Genomic DNA, 13,052 nt, shown 5'->3' with positions numbered 1-13,052 from the left:
ACAGTGTAGCAAGTGTAGAATAAACAGGTTTGGAAGAAGGGAAAGAAAAAATTACTTTTTGACATGTTGACATTGGGGCTTCCCTGGTGGCTCAGACTATAAAGAATCTGCCTGCAATGAAGGAGACCCAGGTTCAGTCCCTGGGTTGTGAAGATCTCCTGGAGAAGGAAATGGCTACCCACTCCAGTATTCTTGCCTGGAGAATTCCATGGACAGAGGAGCCTGGTGGGCTACAGTCCATGGGGTCGCAAAGAGTCAGACACAACTGAGCAAGTAACACTTCATGCTGAGATTAAGATGCCTGTGGTTTATCCCAGAAAGTACAGTTGAGCAGGTGATGTGGATCAGCAGTTCAGGTGAGAGAACTGAGATGGAACATGGTTTGCGGTAAGCTGGCATAGAGAAGATAGACTTAATTATAATGCATTAGGAGCATATGAGTTTGAGGAATCTCTTTTCTCCTTTTTCCTTTCTCTTTTTTATTCCTCTTCTTTCCTTCTTTTTTGTACTTCTTTCTCTCTGTCTCTTTCTTTATGTCTGTCTTTCTTTTCCTTGTTTAGCTGAAATTTATATGTGTGTGTTAGTTCTGAGAGAAATTGTATAGGGAGATGAGTTTGATTATATTAGAGAAATGTGGAGTAACTATTGAAGTAACAAAGAAGACAATAAGGAATGGAATTCAGAAAACAAATAGAGATTTTTACCTTGGAAAAGAAAAGAGGCATTCATTCCGAGCTGAAGGGAGGTTAGAGAACACTGTCAGTATGAATCAATTTGCAGGTGAAGGGATAGGATCTTGATCATGTTCCCATTTAGTGTCCTTTTTTACTAATAAACTAAGAAGTAAGTCATTTTCTGATAGTAAAGAAGGAGGTGGAGGAATAGGATGCATGAATAACATAATGAAAGATAGAGAAAGAGAACTAAAATCTGTAAAAAGTTACTCTGTAGGATCTAGAAATGGGGGTTAGAATTTGAAATTTAGAATTACATCTATGGTACAGTATGTTGTTTTCAGCAAGAATTGTCAGAAGACTATATGCAAGAACAGAGAAGGCAAACATTTGAACTGACCTAGAGCTGGTGTTTATGAATACCAAGAGGGTCTATTGAGCTAGACAGTTGTGATTATTGGCAAGTGTCTCAAGAAGTAGAGAAGTTAAGAAATTAGTTGTTACAAATGAGAATAAAAAGGGTGATCTGGGGAACCCAAGATCTCAATCAGTGTAAAACAGTACTGTAGAAGGACTATCAAAGAATACTAATAGACAATAAAAATTCAAATAGAATTATGAGTTATAATAATATCTAGAATATGGAGTTGGATATAGATGGCTTAAAAGGAGTGGAATTAAGGTTTAAATATACATTAACACATTCTGCATTGACAATTACTTTGCCACTTTAAAGAAATCAATAAACAGCAGATTAAAAAGAATGTTTGGGTTGGTGACATCAACAAGATAGCAGAATAAGAAGCCCTGGACTCTTCTTTCCCCCCACAAATACACAGATTCAGCAGCTATTCCCAGACAAATTCCCTTTGTAAGAAATCCAGAAACAACTGAAAGGTCCATGTACCCCCAGTCAAATGAAAACCAGCCTTATCAAAGCCAACAGAGATTTGAGACACTCTCTTACTGGATTACCTTTTGCCAGCTTAACATCATACTATGAAAAAGAAACCCTCTAGCTCTCAGCTTCTCCCAGGGGAAGCAGGGATTGGCTTCTGTACCCAAACTCCCAGCTGTTCTAAGTTCTAAGCTCCCCAGGAAACTAACTTCCATTTTGCCAGTCTTGGACTTCTGCTGGGTCAGGCACATTCTATGCACCTGGAGGAAAATTGTTACAGCATCTTGGGCTGGTAGACATCATACATCCCACTCACTGCTCATCACAGAGCAAGGGACAAAACCCACAGCTGCCTGCTTCTTCCTGGGGAGGGAAAAAGTTAGAATGGGACAATGAATCTCTATCCAAGTTGATAGGTGGTGGTCTTCTCCAGTAAAAAGCCAGTTCTTGAAGACTGGGAGGGGCATCTACTCTGTCTAATATGCAGGCAGCAACACAGAAGGTCAAGGAAAATCAATAATCAGGCAAAAATGTTCCCCCCAAAAAAGGAATGAAATAAATCTCCAGATACTGACCCTAAAGAAAGGTAGAAGTGTGTTACTGTTAGTCACTCAGTCATGTCCGACTCTTTGTGACCCCTAGAACTGTAGCCCACCAGGTTTCTCTGTCCATAGAATTCTCCAGGCAAGAATACTGGAGTGGGTTGCCATTTCCTCCTCCAAAGAAATGTAGTAATCTGATATATATACCTGAAAGAGAGCTGAAAATAACTTTCATAAAGGTGCTCACTGAGGTCAGGAACACAATGCAAGGACAAAAGGAGAAATTGAAAAAAGAGAAAATATTAAAAAATACAAAACAAATCACGGAGCTAAAACAAAACCCACTAAAGTGTTTCAACATCAGACTAAATCAAGCAAAATAACACACTGGTGAATTTAAAGACTGGTCATTGGAAATAATTAGGTCAGAGAGGCAAAAAGAAAACAATGAAGAAAAGTGAAGAAAGCTTAAGTGAGTTATGGGATACCATCAAGAAACCAATACAAGCAGTATAGGATTCCCAGAATGAGAAGAGAGAAATAAAAGACCAGAAAACTTACTCAAGGAAATAATAACTGAAAACTTCCAAAATCTGAGAAAGGAAATGGATATCCAAATCCAAAAAGCTTGTTGTTGTTCAGTTGCTTGGTTGTGTCCAACTCTCTGTGACCCAAGGACTGCAGCGCACCAGGCTTTTCTGTCCTTCACTATCACCTGGAGTTTGCTCAAACTCGTGTCCGTTGAGTCAGTGATGTCATCCAGCTATCTCATCCTCTGTCCCCTTCTCCTCTTGCCCTCAATCTTTCCCAGCATCAGGGTCTTTTCCAATGAGTTGGCTCATTGGAAACTCAGTGAGCCATCAGGAAGCCAGAGTATTGGAGCTTCAGCATCAGTCCTTCCAATGAATATTCAGGATTGATTTCCTATAGGATTGACTGGTTTGATCTCCTTTCTATCCAACAGACTCTTAAAAGAGTCTTCTTTGATCACCACAGTTAAAAGCATAAATTCTTAGGCGCTTAGCCTTCTTTATGGTCCAACTCTCACATCCATACATGACTACTGGAAAAACCTTTGTTGGCAAAGTGATGTCTCTGGTTATACAGACCTTTGCGGGCAAAGTGATGTCTCTGCTTTCAACACACTGTCTAGGTGTAGTTAATAATTGGCATCAAGTTTCACTGAAACAAGACAAGTAAGCTATAAAGCCCTACTGTACAGCATTGTACTTGTAGTCAACATAATGTACACTTAAAATTTGTAAAGAGAGAAGGTCTCCTGTTGAGTGTTCTTAATACAATAAAATAAAAATTTTAAAAAAGAGTACTTGTTTTAGAGCCTATAGACTGGGTTTGAGACTGTATTCTCGTACTTGCTAGTAATATAAATTTTAAATATTTATCTTCTCTTAGCTCCAGTGTATATGCTTAGTCAGGTCTGACTCTTTGGAGCCCCGTGGACTGTAACCTGCCAAGCTCCTCTGTCCATGGAATTTTTCAGGCAAGAATACTGAAGTGGGTTGCCATTTCCTATTCCAGGGGATCTTCCTGATCCAGGGGTCAAACCCACATCTCTTGCATTTCCTGCATTGGCAAGCATATTCTTTACCACTAGAGCCACCTGGGAAGCCCCTTAGTGCCAGTGCCCTCATCTATATAATAGGAATATAAATAAACAGTATGCAGGATTCTTACTAAAATCAAATTAATCTCCATAGACGAGATATATCATAATGCTGTTGCATATTAAATATATCATCTCATATATAATTTTTTTATGATAAAGCCTTTTTATACCTCCTGCCGCTTTAGGATCCTGCTTTCTCTACTTTTCCCTCTTCACATCATGGAAACAAATTCAAGAATAGTTCATCCTAAAAAAAAAACTGACCTTTAATTTTTTATATTCTTTTCAGTGCTGTCCTAGTTTTCTTGTTTCCTTCATGACTAAATTAATAGAGGAATTTTTTATTCAATGATCTTTTCTCATCTTCTCTTAAATTCTCTATAACTGAATTTTGCTCCCACCATTTCACTGCAACTGTTTTTTTTTTTTTGTAATATCCTTCCAGGTGAAAATTTGGATGAACTCTTTTCATACATTATCTGAATTATAAAGCATTTGGCACTATAATCTTTCCTAAAGTACTATTTCTTTATATATTCCCCTCTCTTCAGATTTTGCAATAAAATAACTCTCCTGGTTCTTCCTGATGCTTCAGATCACTGTTTTTTAATTTCCTTTACTAATTCCTCTTCTTTTCCTATAAAATTGACATTCCCAGGTTTCACTCTTTTTTAAATTTTTTTTATTTTTATTAAAGTTTTTTTTTGATGCGAACCATTTTTAACATCTTTATTGAATATGTTACACTATTGCTTCTGTTTTATGTTTTGGATTTTTGTCTGCAAGACACATTGGATCTTAGTTCCCCAACCTGGGATCAAACCCTCACCCCCTGCATTGAAAGGTGAAGTCTTCACCACTGAACCACCAGGCAAGTCCCCCAGATTTCATTCTTATTCACATTTTCTCCTTTGTCTATCTGTCACCTATTGGAATTTAAATACTGCTGGTACTCCATCTAAGCACGCTCAGCCACTCAGTCACGTTCAGCTCTTTGCGACCCCACAGACTGTAGCCTGCTAGGCTCCTCCATCCATAGGATTGTCCCAGTAAGAATACTGGAGTGGATTGCCATTTCCTCCTCCAGGGGATTTTCCCAACTCAGAGATAGAACCCACATCTCCTGCATTGCAGGCAGATTCTTTCCGCTGAGCTGCTGGGGAAGCCCCTTCTCCATCTAAGAAAACTCTAAATTTAGAAATTTATCCATTACCTATTTATTCTGTTAATATACATTTAGTACCTACCATGTGTCAGGCATGGGCTGTAAAAAGGAGTTGGAAATATGGCAGTAAACAGCACAAACCAAGACCTTTACTTTCATTTTCGTGGATATTTCCTGAGGATTTCAAGTTGAACACATCTAAAACTGAAATAATCCCCTTCTATCTCCTGCAGTCTGTTCCCTAACTTGTGTTTTATTTCCTAGTAAACATTAATAATTCTATCCACTTAGGTATTCAAATCAGAAATCTGAGAGTAATCTAGACTCTTATCTCATTGACATTTTTCTTATAACCATTAAATCCACTTTTCAGTATGTTATTAAATCCACAGACACACTTCATGATCACCTGGGGTCTGTATGTATAAAATGGGATAGCTTTATGCCTACTTCATGGGGTTGACAATAAGATTAATAATATAATAGATTCCTTAGTCTCAAAACACTACCCAGTACATGGTGCTTATTAAATGTGTTAGTTATCTTCATTAAATATGAATAATTATTAGCTATTAGAATTGGCATTTGAAATGAAGCCTATTAACCCTTCCCTGAATAGGACAACAAAAAGTATTGACCAAAAATCCAAGTCACTTCATCAAAAGTACTATGTGCTAGACAAATTGACTTTCTTACATAAAGAGTGTGTGTGTATATATATATATTATATATATGAATACATATTAATATATATTCAAAAAATCTGCCTGAACTTCAATGAGGCTTTTAATTTGAAGTCTGAGCAATAAGATAGGAATGTGTGATATAAACCATGCCCCTCAGAGTATAACTATGACTTAAGAATTTTAGTGAGATTATCTCTATCTATATATCTCAGAAATACACACACACGTAAGGTTGAGAATCACACCCATGTCCCTTATTCCAGTTTGTCAGTCTCCTAACTGAACACCCAGGAGGATGGAGGTCAATTTATCTTGCTTATTATGAATTAAACTGAATCGGGGAACCCAGTTTGGGTGTGATGTCAAACTGTCTTGTAATTCCTTTTCTACTGAACTGAATTTACCACCAGTACTATTGACTGCTCTCCTATCATCAACCTATTGGGCATTGAGCCTGCCAAAAGCTGGCTAAGGTGAGGACCTAGAAAGCATGACTGTTCAATTCCTGCCCTCAATTCATTAATCAGATAGTCATTCCTGTGCTCTTGGGAAGAGTTGACAAAACAGACAGAGGTGGTTGGAAAACTTCTAACTTTATGCCTCAGAAAGGGCAGATGTTATTATGTCTTGACCATAAAAGAAGTAAGAGGGTAATAGAGAGACTAGTTCTCACTCATATGCACCCCTGAAGATATAAATATATGACTATACACCTGACCTGCCTCTTGATAAATCTGTATGCAGGTCAGGAAGCAACAGTTAGAACTGGACATGGAACAACAGACTTGTTCCAAATAGGAAAAAGAGTACATCAAGGCTGTATATTGTCACCCTGCTTATTTAACTTATGTGCAGAGTACATCATGAGAAACGCTGGGCTGGAGGAAGCACAAGCTGGAATCAAGACTGCCAGGAGAAATATCAATAACCTCAGATATGCAGATGACACCACCCTTATGGCAGAAAGTGAAGAGGAACTAAAGAGTTCCTTGATGAAAGTGAAAGAGGAGAGTGAAAAAGTTGGCTTAAAGCTTAACATTGAGAAAACTAAGATCATGGCATCTGGTCCCATCACTTCATGGCAATTAGATGGGGAAACAGTGGCTGACTTTATTTTTTGGGGCTCCAAAATCACTGCAGATGGTGATTGCAGCCATGAAATTAAAAGACGCTTACTCCTTGGAAGGAAAGTTATGACCAACCTAGACAGCTGGATCATCAAAACAGCAAGAGAGTTCCAGAAAAACATCTATTTCTGCTTTATTGACTATGCCAAAGCCTTTGACTGTGTGTATTGCAATAAACTGTGGAAAACTCTGAAAGAGATGGGAATACCAGACCATCTGACCTGTCTCTTGAGAAACCTGTATGCAGGTCAGGAAGCAACAGTTAGAACTGGACATGGAACAGTAGACTGGTTCCAAATAGGAAAAGGAGTATGTCAAGGCTGTATGTTGTCACCCTGCTTATTTAACTGATATGCAGAGTACATCATGAGAAACGCTCAGTTGGAAGAAACACAAGCTGGAATCAAGATTGCCGGGAAAAATATCAATAACCTCAGATATGCAGATGACACCACCCTTATGGCAGAAAGTGAAGAAGAACTGAAGAGCCTCTTGATGAAAGTGAAAGAGGAGAGTGAAAAAGTTGGCTTAAAGCTCAACGTTCAGAAAACTAAGATCATGGCATCTGGTGCCTTCACTTCATGGGAAATAGATGGGGAAACAGTGGAAACAGTGTCAGACTTTATTTTTCTGGGCTCCAAAATCACTGCTGATGGTGATTGCAGCCATGAAATTAAAAGACGCTTACTCCTTGGAAGGAAGGTTATGACCAACCTAGATAGCATATTTAAAAGCAGAGACATTACTTTGCCAACAAAGGTCCGTCAAGTCAAGGCGTTGGTTTTTCCAGCGGTCATGTATGGATGTGAGAGTTGGATGGTGAAGAAAGCTGAGCACCGCAGAATTGATGCTTTTGAACTGTGGTGTTGGAGAAGACTCTTGAGAGTCCCTTGGACTGCCAGGAGATCCAACCAGTCCATCCTAAAGGAGATCAGTCCTGGGTGTTCATTGGAAAGACTGATGTTGAAGCTGAAACTCCAATACTTTGGCCACCTGATGCGAAGAGCTGACTCATTGGAAAAGACCCTGATGCTGGGAACGATTGAGGGCAGCAGAAGAAGGGGATGATCGAGGATGAGATGGCTGGATGGCATCACCGACTCAATGGACATGGATTTGGGTGGCCTCTGGGAGTTGGTGATGGACAGGGAGGCCTGGCGTGCTGTGGTTCATGGGGTCGCAGTCAGACACGACTCAGCGACTAAACTGAACTGAACTATGCAATCAGTTTTTGAATATTAAAATATTTGAAGGTAAACATATCACATTTTCAGGTAATAGCAAAAAGTTGATACCTCAGAAAACAATGTAGTTCAGAGTGACTTTAATCAATGAAATCTACTCCTTCAAAATGAAGAAGAGCAGCAATAGAAGGCAAAACAACCCAGAAATAGGATAAGGGGGAAATGATTAAAAATAAATATTACAAATATTTGAGAGGCATACTGGGCTGTGAGCTATACATGTCTTATCTTTACAGCTGTCATTTTAAAAGCAAACATAATATTAGAAATGTGTAAATGGGAGTAAGACATGTAAAAATAAGTATGTTGAGGATGCTTCTAACTCACATAACAGCATTATATTTGTATTGACAAATAGATATAAAATAAGACATGGAAAAAATACCAAGTTTCCATAGAAGACCATCCAAAGAAAGTGTTGAACAGGCAATTCTGAGTGGTAGAAAGAGTATGTGTTTGCTCTGAAACACATAGATCTGGGTTGAAATATTAGATTTAGGATGTTAGCTATACTTGTTGAACTCCTCTAATATCCTTGCCTTGTCTGTGAAGTAAGAGCAGTTTCATATGGATGTTGTTGTAGAATACATCACATCATACCTGACCTGTGGTCACCTCTCAAATTCAAGTAGTTTTCTTACTGCCTGGGAAACATATCATTGAAAAATAGAGCCTTAAAGAAACAAATTAATTGATTTTGAATGAAAAGAGGTGACTTAGCCTACTTTTGCTTCCAGTAAACAGTCTCTTATTTAATACCCTGAATACTCAATAACCTTAAGAGTCTGAGCTAGAAGAAATAGCCTTAAATTACATCAATCTTCTTCTTCCTGGGAATATAATACTGGAATAGACCCTAGATCTTAGAGTGTCCAGACCAGGAAATCATGCAAAATGTCATAAATATGTATCTGAATGATTGAGAACCCAGTCTAATCTTTTGTGCAAGAATTTTAATCACACTTGTGGTCTGCATGGTTCTACAGACTGTGATCTTACCCATTTATCTTGAAGCTGAGCTGCCCCAAATATTGTCTGGAATATATTTGTCCATTTAGTTCATTATGCATATTAATTCCTAATAAATATTTATTTTTATAGTTTTTACAACTGGGACAGTCATATTGCTGTTTCGAATTCAACTCCCAACTACCAAGTGATTGCCGATAATCCAGAAGGCTTACTTTTCAAATACAAAAGAGACAGAAAAATTCTCAATGTGGACCCTAAGGTACATCTCTTTTACATTTATGAATCTCTTCATATTTTATTTTATCTCTACCGTCACTCAAAAATTATTAAATAATTAACCTTAAGTGTTTTTTTTTAATTTATAAATGAAAAGCTATGTGGAAACAAGTGTCTACTATCCTTAAAGAAAGAAAAAAACTTCAAAACTTAATAAATTATCAGAAATCAACAGGGAAGAATTGGGGGGGAATTTAAATGGAACTCACATGTGGGAACACTCCTCTCTGCCTGGCAGCAGAATTAGGTCAGAGAACCAGTGGACTTCACATCCATTTGCTCTGATTCTGTGGAGTCTAGTCACTGAATTCAGTGATGAGTCATTTACAGAAGAGAGACTCTCATCTCACATACATACCCAGAATTCTAATATCCTTTTTTTATATGTGACTAACACTGAAAACAATATTGTCTTCAACGCATTTATGAGCATTCACTTATGAATAGCAGAGAAGTAGACGTGCACATCTTGTCTCTGGTAGTGCCTCTTTACTCATAAGTGGGTGTCAGAAAGTGAAAATGAAAGGTGCTCAGTCATGTCTGACTCTTTGCCACCCTGTGGACTATAGCCTGCCAGGCTCCTCTGTCCATAGGATTCTCCAGGCAAGAATACTGGAGTGGGAATCCATTCCCTTCTCCAGGGGATCTTTCCAACCTAGGGATTGAATCCAGGTCTCCCACATTGCAGGCAGATTCTTTACCATCTGAGCCACCCGGGAAGCCCCAAATGAGTGTCAGCACACTATCACTTGAGGCAAATTATAGAAAACTTAATTAATAGCATTCACAGAGTCTTTTCCTTTTTGTAGGCTAAACTACATACATAAGAAAACATATAAAATGATTAATAGCATTACTAATATGTGTGGAACAAGTTTTTGAATCAGTTTTGAATGGCATCACACAGACTATTTTAAGGCTCGATTTTAAGCTATGCCATATACATATACCAAGAATGTATGCTATCAATTATAGTTTTTGTGTATGTCTTTGAAGAATCATTATTGAATCCAAACTGCTACTTGAATGGTTTGAATAGCTTTAATTAATAAACACTCATTTCCACAATAATCAATCATGAAATTTCAAAAACTTACAATAATTCATGAAACATAACATTTTCCTCTTTTTCCTGGGAGATTTTAATTATAACTCAAAAGATTCATGGTGAGTCTGAAGGAAAGGTACTTCCAAAAGCTTGGAGAATGAATAAGGAATTGTTTAATTAATAATAGAAGTATATTATTATATATTATATTATACACATATAAAGCATATTGGTCTTCCTGGTGTCTCAGACAATAAAAGAATCTGCCTGCAGTGTAGGAAACCTGGGTTCAATCCCTGGGTTGGGAAGATCCCCTGGAGAAGGGAATGGCTACCCACTCCAGTATTCTTGCCTGGAGAATTCCATGGACAGAGGACCCTGGAAGGCTGCAGTTCATGGAGTTGCAAAGAGTTGGGCACAACTGAGCAATGAACACATTCATAAAATATATTATAAAAGAATTTTTAAGTGAGACATCCAGTGATATTTGGGTAGTTGCTCAGTTGCTCAGTCATATCCAACTCTTTGCAATTCTATGGACTATAGCCCACCAGGTTCCTCTGTCCATGGAATTTTTCAGGCAAAAATACTGTAGTGGGTTGCCATTTTCTCTTCCAGGAGATCTTCCTGACCCTGGAATCAAACTACCGTCTCCTGTGTCCCCTGCATTGGCAGGTGGATACTTTACCACTGAGACACCTAGGAAACCCCTATTTGGGCACTTAAGTTTCTTTAAATTCTATTTTTTTATATTTTTGAAGGATAAAAACTAACTGGAAAAGAATGTTGGTCTTAGCATTAATAAACAAAATTCTGGGCCTTTATTTGATTATTAACTGGCTTCATGGTTTTGAGAAATTCACTTAACTTCTCCAGGCTTTGCTGCTCATAGCTGGAAGATGAGACTGTGTTGTTGTTTTCTGATCTCTGGAGTCCCTCTAGCTCCCCAGGCCCAATTTGCAGAGATTCTGACTCAACTGGGCCTTAGAAGTACATATTTTCATAAGCTGCCCGTGTGATTCTGCTGTAGATTGTCCATGAACCACAATTTGAAAAAGTTTTCTCTGTAAAAACAATAATCTCAAGATCTGGTACTCTGTGTCCCAGACACAAGTGTTCTCAAACAAAATGTAACACGTATATTTTCATTTTTATGGGCTAGATATAAAATTAGCCTGTATATCACCTACTTAATCTCTTAACTTATTTACCGTCTTCAAAGAGCCACAATCCTTTTATATTTCATACATCAATGCAGCAGCTCTCAAAGACCTACAGGCAAGTCAAGAAACACGCTAACAAGTCAAGGTTTTCAAACTACAAAGAGCAATTTGAGTTACATCTTTATACGCAATATCCTCCCTAATGATTCTGCTTGAAATTCTTCCTAAGGTGAACATCTCAGAATTCCATCTTTAAAGAGCTATAAAATATTAAGAACCATACAACTCAACCCTCCTTTTCCTTTCCTTCAAGCACTCTCTTGGTGATATTTTATGCCTGAAATTAAAGAGGTTGAGATAAATGAAAGGTGGAGACAGTGGTAAACAGGATGTGTTTCCTTTGTACAACACAGATGTAGACTCATTAATTCTGAAGTGTGGTTCCCTTGAAACAGAGCTGTTTGTAAATGGAAAGAGTGGAAAAAAGGAAATCGTGCAGGTCTTAGAACAAGTAACATGAGTTCATTGGTTAAGAAATTCCAAATGCAATAAGAGTTTGGTTGCATTGAAAACAGGACCACTGGCTTTAACTTCCCTGCAGCTGTATAACATCTGGAACAAATAAGGCCAGTTTCTATTTCTGAGTGAAGAATGCTTGTCTGAGTGATTCACACCCACCAAAATGTTTCCAGTGTATTATCTTTAGAAGGATTGAGTGGACACACTTTGTACTCACTCCCCTGCATCATCTGCACAAATAAAGAAAAAAAAAGGAATTTTCCTTTTGCTTTGTGGAAGCATTAACCATGAAAGAGTTTGCTTTGAGTCTTAGCCTAACATAGGTGGTCTAAAAGTTTCATAATCTACTAATGAGAGATTGTTTAGAATAGTTAAAATAGGAAGAAAACTTCCATACTTACACCAGTTTTTTTTTTTCCCTTCCCCTCCCCTCTTCTATTTACTAATGCGAGAACAGAACCCATCACCTGGAAAAATGTCTGGTTAACAGATACTCAATAAATATTTATGGAATAAATGATTGAATGTATGAGTCCCTCCAAACACAAATGCAAAAAACCACAAAAACAAAAAGGTGAGGAGTGTATTATGTCACTGATGCTTGAGGTAGCAGTAACAGCCAGAAAGGGCACAGTCACACCACTCTGTATGATCCAAGTAAGTCAGAAAAAATAATTATGGGAACTTATTGGTGGAAACAGCTAGCAGTGTGGCCATAATTTTAGGCTTTGTTGAAGTTATGCAGGAATCTTTATTTTAGTATGTGCTTCCAAGTGTTCTTGTGCAGTCCCAGGAATATGTAATTTAAGCCATCACAAATTCAGACTGTTAGAATATGTTTTTGATTTATGAACAAATTGACACAAACAGGTTAAATGACTTGCTCAGGGTCACAGACTTCGTTATTAGTAGAAACTAGTGATGAAACTTAAACTTAAATATGAGACACCATAGGGAGCATAAAGATGAGCAAGAGTTCAACACTTGCCCCTTTAAGTGCTTGCAGGATTTTTAGGAAAACAGGCATGTAAAGAATATAAGGGCAACCTAAGGAAGAAAGTGATACGCTGCAAAAAAAAAAAGAGAAATGTTTTGGGGATTCAGTGGAGAG

At 37.9% G+C, this 13,052-nt stretch overlaps 1 protein-coding gene across 5 annotated transcripts in view; it reads left to right on the top strand.

The window, feature by feature from the left end:
• CFAP299 (cilia and flagella associated protein 299) overlaps window positions 1-13,052 on the top strand; it is a 638,853-nt gene that overhangs the window by 607,634 nt on the left and 18,167 nt on the right. For all 5 annotated transcript variants that reach the window (XM_081583846.1, XM_081583821.1, XM_081583840.1 and 2 more), the window contains one exon: window positions 9,065-9,194. In XM_081583846.1, the coding sequence (XP_081439972.1) occupies window positions 9,065-9,194 (130 nt within the window). The remainder of the gene's footprint in view (window positions 1-9,064; window positions 9,195-13,052) is intronic.

Source organism: Giraffa tippelskirchi, chromosome 1 (genome assembly GCF_054371585.1).
Source record: "Giraffa tippelskirchi isolate mGirTip1 chromosome 1, T2T-mGirTip1v1.2.pri, whole genome shotgun sequence".
Classification (NCBI taxonomy): Eukaryota; Metazoa; Chordata; class Mammalia; order Artiodactyla; family Giraffidae; genus Giraffa; species Giraffa tippelskirchi.
The sequence above is the reverse complement of the archived record's forward strand: the minus strand, read 5'-3'. Positions and strand labels throughout refer to the sequence as shown.